General features: G+C 29.8%; 5 protein-coding genes across 6 annotated transcripts; 3 read left to right on the plus strand and 2 right to left on the minus strand.

Annotated features, from left to right (window-relative positions):
• The first annotated feature begins 100 nt into the window (after positions 1-100).
• LOC100646191 (endoplasmic reticulum-Golgi intermediate compartment protein 3) lies at positions 101-3,586 on the plus strand. Of its 2 annotated transcripts, none has more exons than XM_020865230.2 (8): positions 101-360; positions 749-907; positions 985-1,101; positions 1,181-1,221; positions 1,305-1,369; positions 1,441-1,664; positions 1,744-1,872; positions 2,921-3,586. In XM_020865230.2, the coding sequence occupies exons 1-8, from the start codon at positions 246-248 to the stop codon at positions 3,256-3,258; spliced, it is 1,188 nt and encodes a 395-aa protein (XP_020720889.1). In that variant the 5' UTR covers positions 101-245; the 3' UTR covers positions 3,259-3,586. The 2 variants fall into 2 exon arrangements, with proteins under 2 accessions (XP_020720889.1, XP_003399168.1); XM_003399120.4 differs by having other exon boundaries at positions 101-330.
• LOC100650895 (reactive oxygen species modulator 1) lies at positions 1,712-2,719 on the minus strand. Its single transcript, XM_003399155.4, has 3 exons — positions 2,560-2,719; positions 2,161-2,294; positions 1,712-2,086 (listed from the first exon to the last, which is right to left on the minus strand). The coding sequence occupies exons 2-3, from the start codon at positions 2,286-2,288 to the stop codon at positions 1,978-1,980; spliced, it is 237 nt and encodes a 78-aa protein (XP_003399203.1). The 5' UTR covers positions 2,289-2,294; positions 2,560-2,719; the 3' UTR covers positions 1,712-1,977.
• Positions 3,587-3,589: 3 nt separating the features above from the next.
• LOC100648949 (transcription termination factor 3, mitochondrial) lies at positions 3,590-5,200 on the minus strand. The gene is made up of 2 exons (XM_003399141.4): positions 4,007-5,200; positions 3,590-3,916 (listed from the first exon to the last, which is right to left on the minus strand). The coding sequence occupies exons 1-2, from the start codon at positions 4,986-4,988 to the stop codon at positions 3,639-3,641; spliced, it is 1,260 nt and encodes a 419-aa protein (XP_003399189.1). The 5' UTR covers positions 4,989-5,200; the 3' UTR covers positions 3,590-3,638.
• Positions 5,201-7,879: 2,679 nt separating this feature from the next.
• LOC100649890 (alpha-tocopherol transfer protein-like) lies at positions 7,880-10,176 on the plus strand. The gene is made up of 3 exons (XM_003399147.4): positions 7,880-8,448; positions 8,592-8,955; positions 9,777-10,176. Exons 1-3 carry the CDS (start codon positions 8,147-8,149, stop codon positions 10,032-10,034), a joined length of 924 nt encoding a protein of 307 aa, XP_003399195.1. The 5' UTR covers positions 7,880-8,146; the 3' UTR covers positions 10,035-10,176.
• A 1,213-nt stretch (positions 10,177-11,389) lies between these two features.
• Positions 11,390-13,998, plus strand: LOC100647780 (alpha-tocopherol transfer protein-like). Its single transcript, XM_003399133.4, has 4 exons — positions 11,390-11,506; positions 12,149-12,439; positions 13,156-13,519; positions 13,657-13,998. The coding sequence occupies exons 2-4, from the start codon at positions 12,159-12,161 to the stop codon at positions 13,912-13,914; spliced, it is 903 nt and encodes a 300-aa protein (XP_003399181.1). The 5' UTR covers positions 11,390-11,506; positions 12,149-12,158; the 3' UTR covers positions 13,915-13,998.
• The last annotated feature ends 341 nt before the right edge of the window (positions 13,999-14,339 follow it).

Raw genomic sequence — 14,339 nt, forward strand, 5'->3', positions numbered from 1 at the left:
GAATAAACTCTGTAAGAATGAACAACTTTAAATGAACTTAATGAATATGTCTGAAATATGATTGGTTATCGAATGCACTTGATGCACCCACGATGCACCGACGACAACCAATCATGTACTATCGTTTGCCACGTTACTAAGCTGTCGCGTTGTGACATATGCATTCCGGGAAAAGTTAGCAGGCCGAGTGTATTTCAGACACGGTTCAAACCGTGTTGAGTAGTTTATCTTATTATTAACTGAACATGCAAATATTGCGGCAATTAGACGTGCACCCAAAAGTGCGCGAAGAGGCGGATATTCTCGTACGAACCTTCAGTGGTGCCGTTGGTAAAATGTTTCACTTGTCAAATCTTAAACGTGTGCAACTTATCGGTTTTATTCTGCTACCAGCATACTTTTAATTATTAAGCAATTTTGTTAATTTTCTGGAGTCGTCATAATGTCGAAAAATTTTTAAATTATTCTATTCTACAATCTGAAACATTATTTCAAGATATGATGTGATAAACATACTTAACCTCAAAAGTTGATAATATTTAACGGAAGTAGAAATTTCTATCATTCTCTTGTTTCTAAAATCGAATACCGTCACTTCTTACACTTTGTTGAAATTGTATTTCAATTTTTACATGTATTTGTTAAGGTTTCCACTATCTCATAACTATTGTTTACATATTTGTTATCAGTTACCATAAATAAAGTTTATAATCAACGTTTACTATTTATGTACCTTTCCATGTTTCAGTGACAATTATTAGTACCATTATCATGAGTATTCTATTTCTATCCGAAGTGAATTATTATCTTACTCCAACCCTAAGTGAAGAATTGTTTGTAGACACTTCAAGAGATTCAAAATTAAGAATTAATTTAGATATAATTGTACCTACAATATCTTGTGATGGTAGGTGTAAATTATTTTATAAATATAAATGCATTATGAGTAATACTGACATGTATATTAAATTAAGTGTATTGCAGTTTTATCAATAGATGCAATGGACACAACAGGTGAACAGCATTTACAAATAGAGCATAATATATTTAAAAGACGCTTAGACTTAAATGGGAAACCTATAGAAGATCCACAAAGGACAGGTACAAAATATCATAAAAGTTTTAAAATATTTAAGTTAAATAATATAAATTTAATACCTTTTTCTTCATTTTATTATAGACATTACTGACACAAAAGCACGTAGTAAAACAACAGAAAAGGTAACTGAATTATATGACTCTTATAGATCTGTTTTTACAATATAAGTTTTAAGACTTATACTAAAACATAACTTTTTCCATAGACAGTAGAAAGCACTACTGAGAAAGCATGTGGAGACTGTTATGGAGCTGCTGGTGATATTATCAAGTATAGTATTACAAAAATTTATGTATGTATTTTATGAAATATCCATCATACAATATCAATTAACTTTGTAGATGTTGTAATACTTGTGAAGATGTAAGAGAAGCCTATAGACTTAAAAATTGGGCACCTCCTGCTCTAGGAATGATAAAGCAATGTAAAAATGACAAATCAGTAGAGAAAATAAAAACTGCCTTTACTCAAGGATGTCAAATCTATGGTTATATGGAAGTAAATAGAGTGGGTGGGAGTTTTCACATTGCACCAGGTGACAGCTTCTCTGTAAACCATGTACATGGTAAATGAAAAAAAATATATCATTTTTTGCATAAATTAAAGTATGAGTAATAATATTATGATCTTTATTTTGATTATAGTGCATGATGTCAAACCATACACATCAACGCAATTTAACATGACCCACAAGATTCGCCATTTGAGTTTTGGTCTAAACATCCCAGGAAAGACAAACCCTATGGATGATACCACTGTAGTTGCAATGGAAGGTATGGCCTTGCTCCATAGAAACTTTTTATTAAGAAATTAACAGAATATCTTGAAATACTACACTTTTTTGTATCCTAAATCTCCAATGTATCAGTCTTCAAATACTAGCATCTTATTCCGCTTCCTATGGCCATGAATGTTCCGAATGTTCCACCACCTTGAATCATCGCTTTTCCAACGTTGTTTATCAATTCCCTTCCTCTTAGTCCATATCTAGCAATAAACACACACCATTAGCTTCTCATTTCAAACTGTCCAGAATTTAATCACCATAAATAAATATGCACCTAACAACAGAATACCCGCCAAACAGAACACCAGATGCCATACCAACACAAAATCCGATCATAAAACCAAGCTTCATCCTATCCCAGCATGAAGGAGCTTGTTGATACATGCCTGGTACGGCCGGCATTTTATTCTACGAATATAAATTTATAAAAACATATAACTTTAACTTTTTTTTAAAGAGATATTTCATGATAAACATTAATTATAATTTCTCATTTTAATGACTTTAGTATGTAAAACTAATTTTTAGTCAATCATTTAACGTAAAATTTATAAAATTTCTTTAACACATTGTGAGCTAATTATTCCTGCCATGATTCGAATAAATCATATTTATATATTTAGCTTATACACAAAAAAATGTATTAACGTTCGTTATAGTTAACATCACTCACGATTTAAGCGTACAACTTTGGATCTTCTGATTAATTTTCGTTTTAATACGATTTTTCGTCTTTTACAACTGGTAAATCCTTAGCACAATTCGCTCGAGCAATGTAAGGAAGATGCCATGTCAGTTTTTCCGTTTACAATGCAAGATGGCTGCTTCTATTTCCGTTCTCTATGACGTCAATGATAATGGCGGACTATTCGATTAATACGTAAATATTTCGATTATGAGAACGTTTTACAGAAAGTTTTTGTACTTTCAATTTTGAAATATTAAACCATTAGACTTCATTCAACACACATTTGTATTAATTTGTGTCATTGCAGTTAAAACTCTACTTAGATATTTTGTTGTTTTTGTTTTAGGTGCGATGATGTTTTATCATTACATCAAAATTGTACCGACGACCTACGTGCGCGCTGATGGTTCCACGTTATTGACAAATCAATTTTCTGTAACTCGACACGCCAGACAAGTGTCCTTGTTTAGCGGCGAATCTGGAATGCCTGGTATATTCTTTAATTATGAATTAAGTCCACTGATGGTAAAATATACAGAAAAAGCGAAATCGTTTGGTCATTTCGCAACGAATGCATGTGCAATTATCGGTGGCGTATTTACAGTTGCTGGATTAATAGATTCGCTATTATATCATTCTGTCAGAGCAATACAGAAAAAGATAGAACTGGGCAAATACAATTAAGTTTAGATCAGCTTATAAGTTTGAAGAGTATTATAGAATATTTAAAAATATTTTGTACGATAGATGATTTGATCTTACACGTCAGTTAAGAAGTAACTTAATCTTTTATCGAGCGTATTATTAAAAACATGAAAAAAAAAAGAAAATGCTGACGTAACAATATAAAATTTACCAATTTTTTATATTGCCTAAACTTGTATTGACACAACAGATTAAACATTTTTGTATAAGATATATAAAACTGTACATAAAGGACTATAGAAATATGTAAGAATACCTAATATTTAAGTAAAATATATACAATAAAGGTTATACTATTCAACAAAAAGGCTGAAAAAATACAAATATTTATTATGGTATAATTATGTTTATTTTATACATTAAAAAGTCTTTAGAAAATCATTGTAAGTTTGAATAGATGCTTTTGCAACTTTTTCACAAAACTCACTATCACTACCTTTGACTAAATTTAATAGTGACACATACAATGGTTTTGTAGGATCATATTGGTTTCTTTTTAATTCTACTAAAAATCTATGTCTTCTTTCAAGCCTGCTTTTTCTACACAATAAAGCCTTTGCTTCCTGGCTTATGATAGTATGTGACAATTCCATATAATTATGGAGGTAATCAAAAGTTTGGACCACATTAGTCCTGGCTGTAATTAAAATAAAACATTTTCACATCCAAACAGATAGAATAAATATATTCCCATTAACATATTATTAGCATTAATTATTTTAATTACCTCGAATCAAGACTCGTGGTGCCTTAAGCAAAATAAGATGTATTTCTGGCACATTAAAACCCATTTCCTCTTTTATAGCAAAGGTACTCTTTCTTATGCGTTTCATATCATATGTTATAAGCTTTGGACATTTTACTGCTAAATTTCTTGTTTGAGAACCATTCATTTTAAAATTATTTTGAAAATAGCCTAATCTACTATCTATCTCTTGTGTCTTGAAAGCCAACCACGAAGGATGTATGTTTACTATTCTTTGTATCATTTGTATGTTAAAGTTACGAGCTCTCAAATACCTTATTCTTGTATGCAGATCATCCAAGTTTTCTTTAAAAACCATAGGATATCTGTTGATGAAGAATCCCAGATTTTCTGATTTTACACCACAATCAGATAAAAATTGTATGTATGGTTTCATATCTCTTTCAAAGTCGAGTTTCAGAAACATTTCTAGTACTTCTTTGTTTGCTTCTAATTTATATAATTCAACTCCTAATTTAACTAACTGTTGAATTGTATGTGAGTGGTTTGCAAATTTTGCAAAATTATAAGTTGCTGTTATATTAGGTCCAATATCAGACAGGTCTTTATTGCAATGATCAAATGGTCCTGGTAGTTCTTCATCTATATCTTCCAAAGTATCATTTGCTTTGTAGATATTTCTTGCTAAAGATTCAGTACCACATAACTGCTGCAATTCATTATGTACTTTTGTCGCACTACTATTGTTTTCGATATCTTCATTTCTTTTTGTAAATGCATTATTTGTTAGTTTCTCAGTGTAACCTATATTATCAGGCTTAATATTCTTTGATAAGTAAGCTTCTTTATCATTAATATCTGTTACTTTATCCTTAATTGCATCAGTTGAAAAGCAATAAAAAAGTTTAGAACTTTTAGAAACGTTTTGAAAAATGAAATTTCTGATTTCAACGACATTGCAGGGTTTTAAGTGTAAAAGTGTATACAACCGTGAAGTCATCATGTTTAATGATAAAATTACATGGAATATTATCTTTTAATTGCTAAGAAATAACAAAATAAACTTCCTTGCAATGCACATTGGTACATACGTATGTATGTATGTACAGTTACAGGTAAAGTACATGGCACTGCAGCGACAACTGTGCCATCGTCTTTCACGGTAAATCGAAGAACTAAAAGGCACGTGTTCTGTTGCGAGAAATTTTATTAGATCTAAAAAATAAAATCGATTTAGTATATTTTATTTCACTTCAATATGATTATTCAATTGTATTAAGATACGTACTTCGAGACTCATATTTTTGATAATATAATAAATAAAAATTTTCATAAGTAAAAAAATAAATGTTTTAGATAAATATTATTAAGTTTGGCAATAACCATCTACAAATAATAAAAAGTTAATACATAATTTTATTTTTAGAAGAATGAAGTGGCTTTTATATTCTTTTGGAAGCCAATCTTTTAATAAAACTTAAAATGACCAAACTTTCCACTTTTCATTAGTGTTACGTATTTAATTTAAAAATATATATCGTTGATCATCTTATTTAGTTTTTATTCGAATGGAATTTAAATTAACACTATTTTTGTTTTTTTATATAATTCAAAGTAGAATTTTATTTAAATATTTAATTGATCAATTAAATAAATATATCATACGTATAAACATTTAATTAAAAACCTGCTCGTCTTACATTTTGATTACATATAAATTTTTTATAATTTTCTCCTTCTGATTGCAATATATTAAGAAAGTAGTTATTAAGTTATTCGTAGAAGTAGTTAACGAAACTTACTATTTAATACAGTGTAATTGCTTTAGTGTTGCCGTAACTTTAATTTGCACTACATGTCTTAAAGTGTCGTTTAAGCTGAAGGAAATTAAAGGAGGTTTCGTTATTACCGTGTATTTGTATTGCATGCTGTTATCTAACGATGTAAATCATTACTTCACAATAATGAGCAATTACATATATATATATATAAGTTCTATGTACTACATGCATAATTTCATAAGTGTAAAACTTTCTACTTTTGAACACTTCAATTTATACAGGTACTTTCCCACTAAAAAATTTTATAACGATTTCTCCATCACATATCTTAAAATCTTCTTCCTAGGTTTTTGATTTCTTTTGTGTAACTTTATAATGGACAAATTCATAACGGAAAAAGGAGAAGTAATTGAATTTTCGAATAATTATATCGCTTAATTTCGCGAGCTTTCAAATTCAACTGGCTTTACCGGTCGCCCGGTATCTGACTTTTTTCTGTGGAAATATTTGTAGGAATGTGTGTTAATAAACCTGAAACAATATAACAGGCAAAGAACAATATCCAGGAAGAAATTCAAGCCCTGGAACCCGAAACATTAACAGCTGTGATGCAGAACGTAGTGGAAAGAGCCCGCGTTTGCGATGCAGAAAACGGGGATCATTTACGCCACATTATTTTCCGTTTCTGAATTAAAAATATTTCCACTTTGTGTATTTTGTTGCAAAAAAAAAAAATAAATAAACCAATAAACGAAATTTATTAACAAATAAAAAAGTTATACAACTTTTGAACGGAAAACAGGACCTGCGTACAACCCTGTACGACTACACTTTTTTGCGTAAGAATTGATGCTTTTTTCTTTAAAAATAAATACTTACTAAATATTTACGTAGTACATTTTGTTAATTCCCTTCTGATAATGAACTTTGTCTACGATCATTATAAATATCATATTGTTGAGAATTTTTTTTGCAGATAATCGCAAACTCAAGACATCCGTGTTCAAAGCGGAACAACGAGGAACTAGATCAGAAAATGATTAAATTAGAAAGCGTCGCGATTCCTTTGCGGCTCCGGTGAATGCCTTTTTTATTCCAGCGGATGCTTTCATAATTCCTTCGTTGATGCTACTCTATGAAAATTAATTAACACTATGTGTAGCAGCATGACGCTTCTATCGACGAATCTAGGTGTGGTGCTTTCAACTTGAATCGGTTCATGTAGTCTACTGTTTATGATTTCATATGCAAGTACGCTCCCGTTTACAAATATCGTAACGTCATATAGAATACAGCAATTTATACAATTATACATTTATATAAATAATTAATTTAGATTAGCGAAGGGATTATACAAATAATTGAGATAGATTACCAAAGGATCAGTCAACTATTCTGTATTATATTGTTTGATTTTACTATAACAGAGAAGAATTTTTACAACATAGTTGTAGATTAAACTAATGAAATTGGTTATTATTTCAAATATATATGTATATAAATATATATATATATAAATATATTTCATATATTTCCATATGAGATTCTTGTAAAATTGTATAACCACTGGCGATAAGAGCAAATTTTATGCTATAAGAGCAAACAGTTTAATAGAAAATTTCGTACTATAATGGTAAAATATTTTTTAACCGATTCGAGCGCAAAAATACAAATACTTCGAAATGAAGAATACACGAATTACTCCATTTTCATAATCATCGATACAGATATTATCTCCACTTTACCCTTATTCCTTTCTCTCTGTTCTAACTCTTTATAAAACTATCTTACATGAAAATTCACATACTGTTTATAACAAGTCGCTAATGATTTTACACTTTTATCTTATTTTTCTCAGTGTCCTAATACCTATCTATGAACAGTGTTTACGCATAATTCACAGATGAAATTATTGAGAATGGTCTAATATGTATTTTCGTCTATCGTAATTATTATCTTTTTCCACCGTATACTCTAACGATACAAAAATTACAATATTCCTGAATCGTAAACACACACATTTGCCGTGCGTTGGCCTAATGCTACCTTCTCCACACGTTATTCAATCAATTTACGGTCTGAATTAAAAATCAACGCGCCTAGTGTTTCTTTCAGTCTTCGTTAAGACTCCAGACCGATCAGTGATACCGTTTTTGCTTACGATTAATTTATTCGCGTACACGTTTTCCGCGTTAGACTTTCCTGCATCGATGTGTATCGGTGAAATTATCGTGATTCAGTGATCAAGAAGTCTTCAAACATTCAAGGATTTGACGATAAAGATCGTCGCAACGCGACAAAAATTCTTGTGCACCTTCAGAAGAACTTGTTGTTTGATTCGTTTGTTCAGAGTGCGACTGGTTTAAATTACGAAACGAAAATGGTCAATAAAAAGATGATCCCTTTGCCTTATCCTTTTTCCTTGGAAGAAGAATTGAAGAAGAATTCGGAACTAAAGATGTCGGATATCGAAATGTTGAGAGAGTGGTGTGATAAACAGCAACATTTACCTAAACCTTCCAATTTGCATCTCATTTTGTTTCTTCATAGTAATTATTATAGCATGGAGGCAGCTAAGAATACTATAGAGAATTTTTTTACTATTAGATCTCATGTTCCTGAATTTTTTGATAACAGAGATCCTTTGGGATCCAAAGAATTGCGGCAAGCTTTTAACGTTGTGTAAGTTTTAATCGATTGTTTGATAATTTCTATTATTTTGTTGTTTAATTTGAAATTTTCTCCGTCAGTAATTAAACCTATTAACGTTACTGGTTTCTTGATTAGTAGATAATTTGTAATTAATCTCTCTTCCTGCACTGTAGTTTCAGTTCTGAATTGCCTGGACTCTCGAAGCATGGTTACAAGATACTCTTCGGAAGATTAATGGATACTAATCCTTCACATTATTCTTTCGAAGATAGTAACAAGAATATCTTCATGGGATGCGATTTGATTGGTTTGAAAAATGGCACTTGCGATGGCTATATTTTTATCGCAGATACATCTAACGTGACTCTCGGCCACGTAGGGCGGATAAATCCTATGGGGATGAAAAAGCTAGTAATGTATGTTCAGGAAGCCATACCTGTTCGTATAAAGGGCATACATTTTATTAATACTCCTTCAGTGATGGATGTCATCCTGAATATGGCAAAACCATTTATGAAAAAGGAACTTTGGAACATGGTAAGGAATTTTATAACGAGATTCGGAGTTTTAGTTCCATCATTAATTAGTTGTATAACAATATAAAAATGTTTCTTTTTCATGTTTATATACAGTACATGTATATAAACAGATGTATACTCCTTTTCAAATTTCGAAATATATTTTATTCGTGAAAAGTGATAAAAGGAATATGAATAATATGTTGAATGTTAAAACCAAATATTTTGACATTATTGGTATTCTAGTAACATCTATTGAATTACAATTTTCATTTTGTGTTTATTGAATAATTAATTATACACCAGTTAACGCGAATTTCCTGGTATTGTATGTATCGATTACATTACATTAGTTTCATGATTTTCGCTCACGTATTACGAGAACATCGTTGTGTCATTTGTAATTTATGTATTATATATGTCTTTTTCGACGACGGCTTACATAAGAAATAATTACTTGTCTATGTTAGACTCTGCATAAAATGATAATTTTCCGCTCTGTAGAGCAACAACGGTGATGCATTTCTCGATGCTAAAAGTGTTACGAAGTAGGTGCATTATATCGTTGCGTACGTGAAACGATATTTGCAATTACCATGTTAATCCTTCAAAAATTATTTTTCTTCTTATCTAAAATATTTCGTAATATTATCAATAATTTTTATTGAAATGAATAATTTGCACCAGCGACTCACGGAAGTATTTGGACATAGTGAAAATAAAATTTAAGTGAAAACACAAAGCACGATTACCAAATAAAAATATTTGTTTAGAAATTCCTCGATATATTTTTTAAAGTTAAATATTATTTTACATTTCACCAGTTTCCTTTTTTTTTAGATACATCTGCATTCGTCGTTAAAAACACTGGAAGAATACATCTCTCTCGATCTCTTACCGAATGAAATCGGTGGAAAAGCTGGATCGCTAGCTGAAATGCAGGAGGCGCGGATAAATGAAATCGACAGTAAACGAGAATGGTTCCTCGAAGAAATGAAATATGGCAAGGTGGATGAGTCGTTGCGTATTGGAAAAAGTAACATCGCCAATGATCTGTTTGGTGTTGAGGGCACATTCAAGAAGCTCGACATAGATTAAGACAGTATCGATCTCATATTTTTTATTTAATGAACAATCTCCTCTCTGTATGCAACTTCGTGAACAATTTTTGATATTTAAATTCTGAGAAACCTATTTGTTACGCGTGTCTTGTAAAAAGTAATAAAGGTTTATTACTGTACACGCGTTGTGTTCATTTTGCTCAATAAATTGTTGTCTTCTTTTCTTCATTTTTCTGTTCGTAACAATCTCATTAACGGGAATTTTTGACGAAAATAGTATACAAATTTAAATGTATGCTAGTAATTAGCGCCAGTAGAATTCTTTAGTTCAACGATTAATTATACCGTTACGTACTAATTGCTACTTGTTAATATTTACAGCTTCATACATTTTTGGATAACAAGATATATTCTTGGTAATTTATCACAAGGGAATTTTCGAAATCATCTCCTTTCAATTCTTTATGAATCTCTTCCATATATAATTTCATAAATAATTTCAAGAAAATGATTTAAGTTGTACAAAGTTGTAAGAATATATTTTAGAAAATTGGTGCTCGTTATACACATATTTCTTTTTGATAAATAATCATGATAAAACTCATACGCCTACCTAATGTAAAAATTTAAACAATACAATTATTAATCTAATAAATTGGCTATTACAAAATAAACACAAATACAGATAATAATTGACTAGTTTGCCAATCTTTTTGGCTAAACGATTCACTTTTATTACTGATACCTTGCAGTGTAATCTAATGTAAAACTGATACTTTATCTACGCGTGCATCATTTTAAAGTCCGACTTCGGTATCCGTAACCTAACAATTTCCTTTAATGACAAGTTCCTGTTTGCAATATTGTGGGACATATTATTCAACGTCATGATGCATTTTATTTCTATCCAGTACATTACGCTTATACCTTTTCTGCTTGATCAGAATGATAAGAAAAAAACTTTTCCTAATAGTTTAGTACTTGAATTAATCTCATACATTCCAGGATTTAGAAAATAATTTCTACTAATTAGTCATCATTAAACCATTAAACAAATAATAGATTACCTAATATTCTTTAATATTCTTAATATTAATTATCTGATATTTCTTAATATTAATTACTTAATATATCTCAGTATTTGTAACTAACTCAACATCCTTAAGTTTAATTGTTTATATCTTTTTAAAATACCATATGTAAAAGTTATCTATATAAACGTTTCATTATATGTTTATACATCTCATTGATTTTATTATGCATCATAAATGGTTATATAAAAGCATATCAATTCTCATAGAATCTTTCATAGGATTTTTCATGTCATGTTAAGATATATAATTTGGCACTTGGAAGTCTGACGACCTCGACTGTCACGCTATGTGTGATTATCCGATATTAACTCATTCCATCACTCGATTGTACTCGGATCTCTAAAGAAGTTAGTACTATTCAAGCCGTCACCGTAGTATCGCGTTGAAGTGATCTTCAGGAAATAAGCTTTCCTTGGTACTGCAGTGTTCCATTTCTTTCAAATATTTCATTTTAAGTATTCAATAAACCTAATTACGACTTTCGTTAAAAATTTTCAAAGCCATAAATATAAAATATTAGTATTATCAATTTATTCAAGAAAATTAAATAAGAATTTTTTTACATCGACTTTGATGCATTTTTACAAAATTTCTGGAAAAATCGATGTCTCAAAATTAATCATTCATATCGTGAATATTTTATTGCTTGTACATTGTATCATTGTAAAATTAATAATTTACATCTGAGTTCATTATTATATGTAAGAATATTTATAAATTTTATTGTACATTTTATAAAATTATTCTTGTATCGAAGTTGATAACTAAATTATATCGTTGATAGTTTCTGTTGATATTTAAAATTACATATATTTCATGTATACATGAAAATTACAAGATTCTAGTAAAATCTGTATCTTAGATAAGAAAAACATTCTTCTCATCCAACAAAATTGCAAATTTTCAAAGATAAAAAAAACCGGAAGCTACAAATTAATTAACAAGTAAAAAGCTAAATAAAAATTAAGTTTACGTATTTGATCAAAATTTAAAGACTGTGTTTTAATGTTTCCTTGTGAATCTTATGATATAAAGGAGATTTGTCTAATTTTTGAAGGAACTCAAATATGGCATTCCAAGGAATGAAATACGAAGATGAGTTAAAGAATAATCCAGACCTGAAAGAGGAAGACATGCAGATGTTAAGAGACTGGTACAAGAAACAGCCTCATCTACCAAAAATAACAGATTCCGAATTGGTATTATTTCTACATAGTAATTACTATCGGATGGAACCCACAAAAACGACTATTGATGCATATTACACTGTGAGGAGCCACGTACCCGAATTCTTTTCCAATAGAGATCCTTTAGGGTCGAAGGAATTAAGGAAATCTTTTCAGACAATGTGCGTATACTTTAGTTACTGATAGCTCTAGCGTTAAAGAATTCGATTTCTCTAAGCCATATACATATATAGTTATATATTATTATTCCATTATAAATAATAATTACAACTGAAATTGAATCTAGTAACTAAAGGCGCCTAACAAATACCATACATGCTTCATCTTCACAGTCATTGTTCTTAATTAAAATCTCACGTATTAATCTTCTCACGTTTAATTATCTTATATTATGTATAATACTACACTTAATTACTAATTGCACGCACAGAACCCATTATCTGTTCTTTGCTAATACATGTTATCGTTCACAAAAAAAAAAAAAAAAAAAAAAAAAAGAAAAATGAGTATTAAAGTATTATATTATTTATCAGGTTGTTTAGAGAATTCATTATATTTCTAATAATCTACATAAATTTTTACTGTATATTTGGCGAAATTGCGAAAAAGCGAAAAGATGTTCAAAGAAGAACTCATAAAATCATAAATATATTAGATCTGCGTGTATTAATTAATAAAATTCTAATCCTTATTTGTAATTCTAATTCTAATTAATATTTACAGTAATAGATTATCTCTTTTCAAATTTCGCTACAAATCTTCTGAATAACCCGATATTTAAGCTAAGCGTCGAAAAATATAAATCTTAATTAATCTTATTAATTATATAATAGTAATTATGGAGTGTTTAGTAATTTAATAATTATTGGATTTTTAGAACTATCCAAGTTTTAGAGACGAAAACGCCAGAAGGTTACGCTGTTCTTTACGGAAGACTAATCGATACGGATCCTTCGAATTATGTCTATAACGATGCAATGAAATTTCTGAGCATGGTGCTTGATTTGTGGCTTTACAAAGAAGGCACAACTCAGGGACATATCATTTTATTCGATATGAAGAACGTTGTATTCGGTCACGCTGCTCGATTGAATCCGATGGGTTTGAAGAAGTATCTTTTTTATTTGCAAGAAGCATTGCCAGTTCGCTTGAAAGGGTTCCATTTTATGAATATTACGAGCGTGATGGATGTGATACTGAATATGATGAAACCGTTCATGAAGAAGGAATTATTAGACATGGTAATAGAATAGTATTGGTACAACTTGCACTTCAGATTTATTTCATACTTAAAAATTTTAAACTTCGAAACCCGCTGAAGATATTATTAATAATTGATTTTATGGTGCTATTAACTGATTATATTAATTTGTTACAGCTTCATACACATACAACTTTGGATACAGTAGCGAAATTTTTACCAGTGGATATATTACCAAACGAGGCAGGTGGAAAGGCTGGTCCGTTAATGCAACTCCACGAAAAGTCTGTCAAAATGCTCGAGGATAATCGTGACTGGTTTTTGGAAGAAGAACAAACAAGGCGTGTTAATGAATCATTGAGAGCAGGTAAAGGGAAAACAGCGACCGATCTGTTTGGCGTTGAAGGCACTTTCAAGAAACTCGATATCGATTAAATGTTCAATTGTCTATACAGATTTAAACAAATTCGTTAAAGTCCATCCATTGAGATAATTTATGAATAAATGAGCATAAATGTTTTTTCTTCTTTTTTTCTATTTCTATCCTACGTATTGTAAATTTATTCTACAATATTTATTTTATAATAAATATATAAAAATTATAATTAATTTTATTTTATATAATATTAGTTTCTTAATGATTTCTCGACTTCATTATTTTCTTATGAAATTATACATGTAGGAATGTTATATTATTAATTTGTAGGTAACAGTATGATTAGTACAATATCGTTTGGACTCACACGAAATTGAATATAATATCCTGTGTTTCACGTATTCGTTACTCACTACTTCTACGACACAACAACACAAGGATCTACACTCGACAACGATAAATTTAACTCTGACTCTCTCAACTC

Source organism: Bombus terrestris, chromosome 11 (assembly GCF_910591885.1).
Source record: "Bombus terrestris chromosome 11, iyBomTerr1.2, whole genome shotgun sequence".
NCBI classification, from domain to species: Eukaryota; Metazoa; Arthropoda; class Insecta; order Hymenoptera; family Apidae; genus Bombus; species Bombus terrestris.

Excerpts from the sequence above, each read along its gene's own strand:
- LOC100648949 (XM_003399141.4), bottom strand. The coding sequence starts at position 4,988 with ATGATGACTTCACGGTTGTATACACTTTTACACTTAAAACCCTGCAAT. Across the intron at positions 3,917-4,006 it reads ACCACGAGTCTTGATTCGAG|CCAGGACTAATGTGGTCCAA; the intron begins GTAATTAAAATA and ends TTTTAATTACAG.
- LOC100647780 (XM_003399133.4), top strand. The coding sequence starts at position 12,159 with ATGGCATTCCAAGGAATGAAATACGAAGATGAGTTAAAGAATAATCCA. Across the intron at positions 12,440-13,155 it reads AGGAAATCTTTTCAGACAAT|AACTATCCAAGTTTTAGAGA; the intron begins GTGCGTATACTT and ends TTGGATTTTTAG. Across the intron at positions 13,520-13,656 it reads AGAAGGAATTATTAGACATG|CTTCATACACATACAACTTT; the intron begins GTAATAGAATAG and ends AATTTGTTACAG.
- LOC100646191 (XM_020865230.2), top strand. The coding sequence starts at position 246 with ATGCAAATATTGCGGCAATTAGACGTGCACCCAAAAGTGCGCGAAGAG. Across the intron at positions 908-984 it reads ACCTACAATATCTTGTGATG|TTTTATCAATAGATGCAATG; the intron begins GTAGGTGTAAAT and ends AGTGTATTGCAG. Across the intron at positions 1,370-1,440 it reads GCTGCTGGTGATATTATCAA|ATGTTGTAATACTTGTGAAG; the intron begins GTATAGTATTAC and ends TTAACTTTGTAG.
- LOC100650895 (XM_003399155.4), bottom strand. The coding sequence starts at position 2,288 with ATGCCGGCCGTACCAGGCATGTATCAACAAGCTCCTTCATGCTGGGAT. Across the intron at positions 2,087-2,160 it reads GGCGGGTATTCTGTTGTTAG|ATATGGACTAAGAGGAAGGG; the intron begins GTGCATATTTAT and ends GTTTATTGCTAG.
- LOC100649890 (XM_003399147.4), top strand. The coding sequence starts at position 8,147 with ATGGTCAATAAAAAGATGATCCCTTTGCCTTATCCTTTTTCCTTGGAA. Across the intron at positions 8,449-8,591 it reads CGGCAAGCTTTTAACGTTGT|TTTCAGTTCTGAATTGCCTG; the intron begins GTAAGTTTTAAT and ends CCTGCACTGTAG. Across the intron at positions 8,956-9,776 it reads AAAAGGAACTTTGGAACATG|ATACATCTGCATTCGTCGTT; the intron begins GTAAGGAATTTT and ends CTTTTTTTTTAG.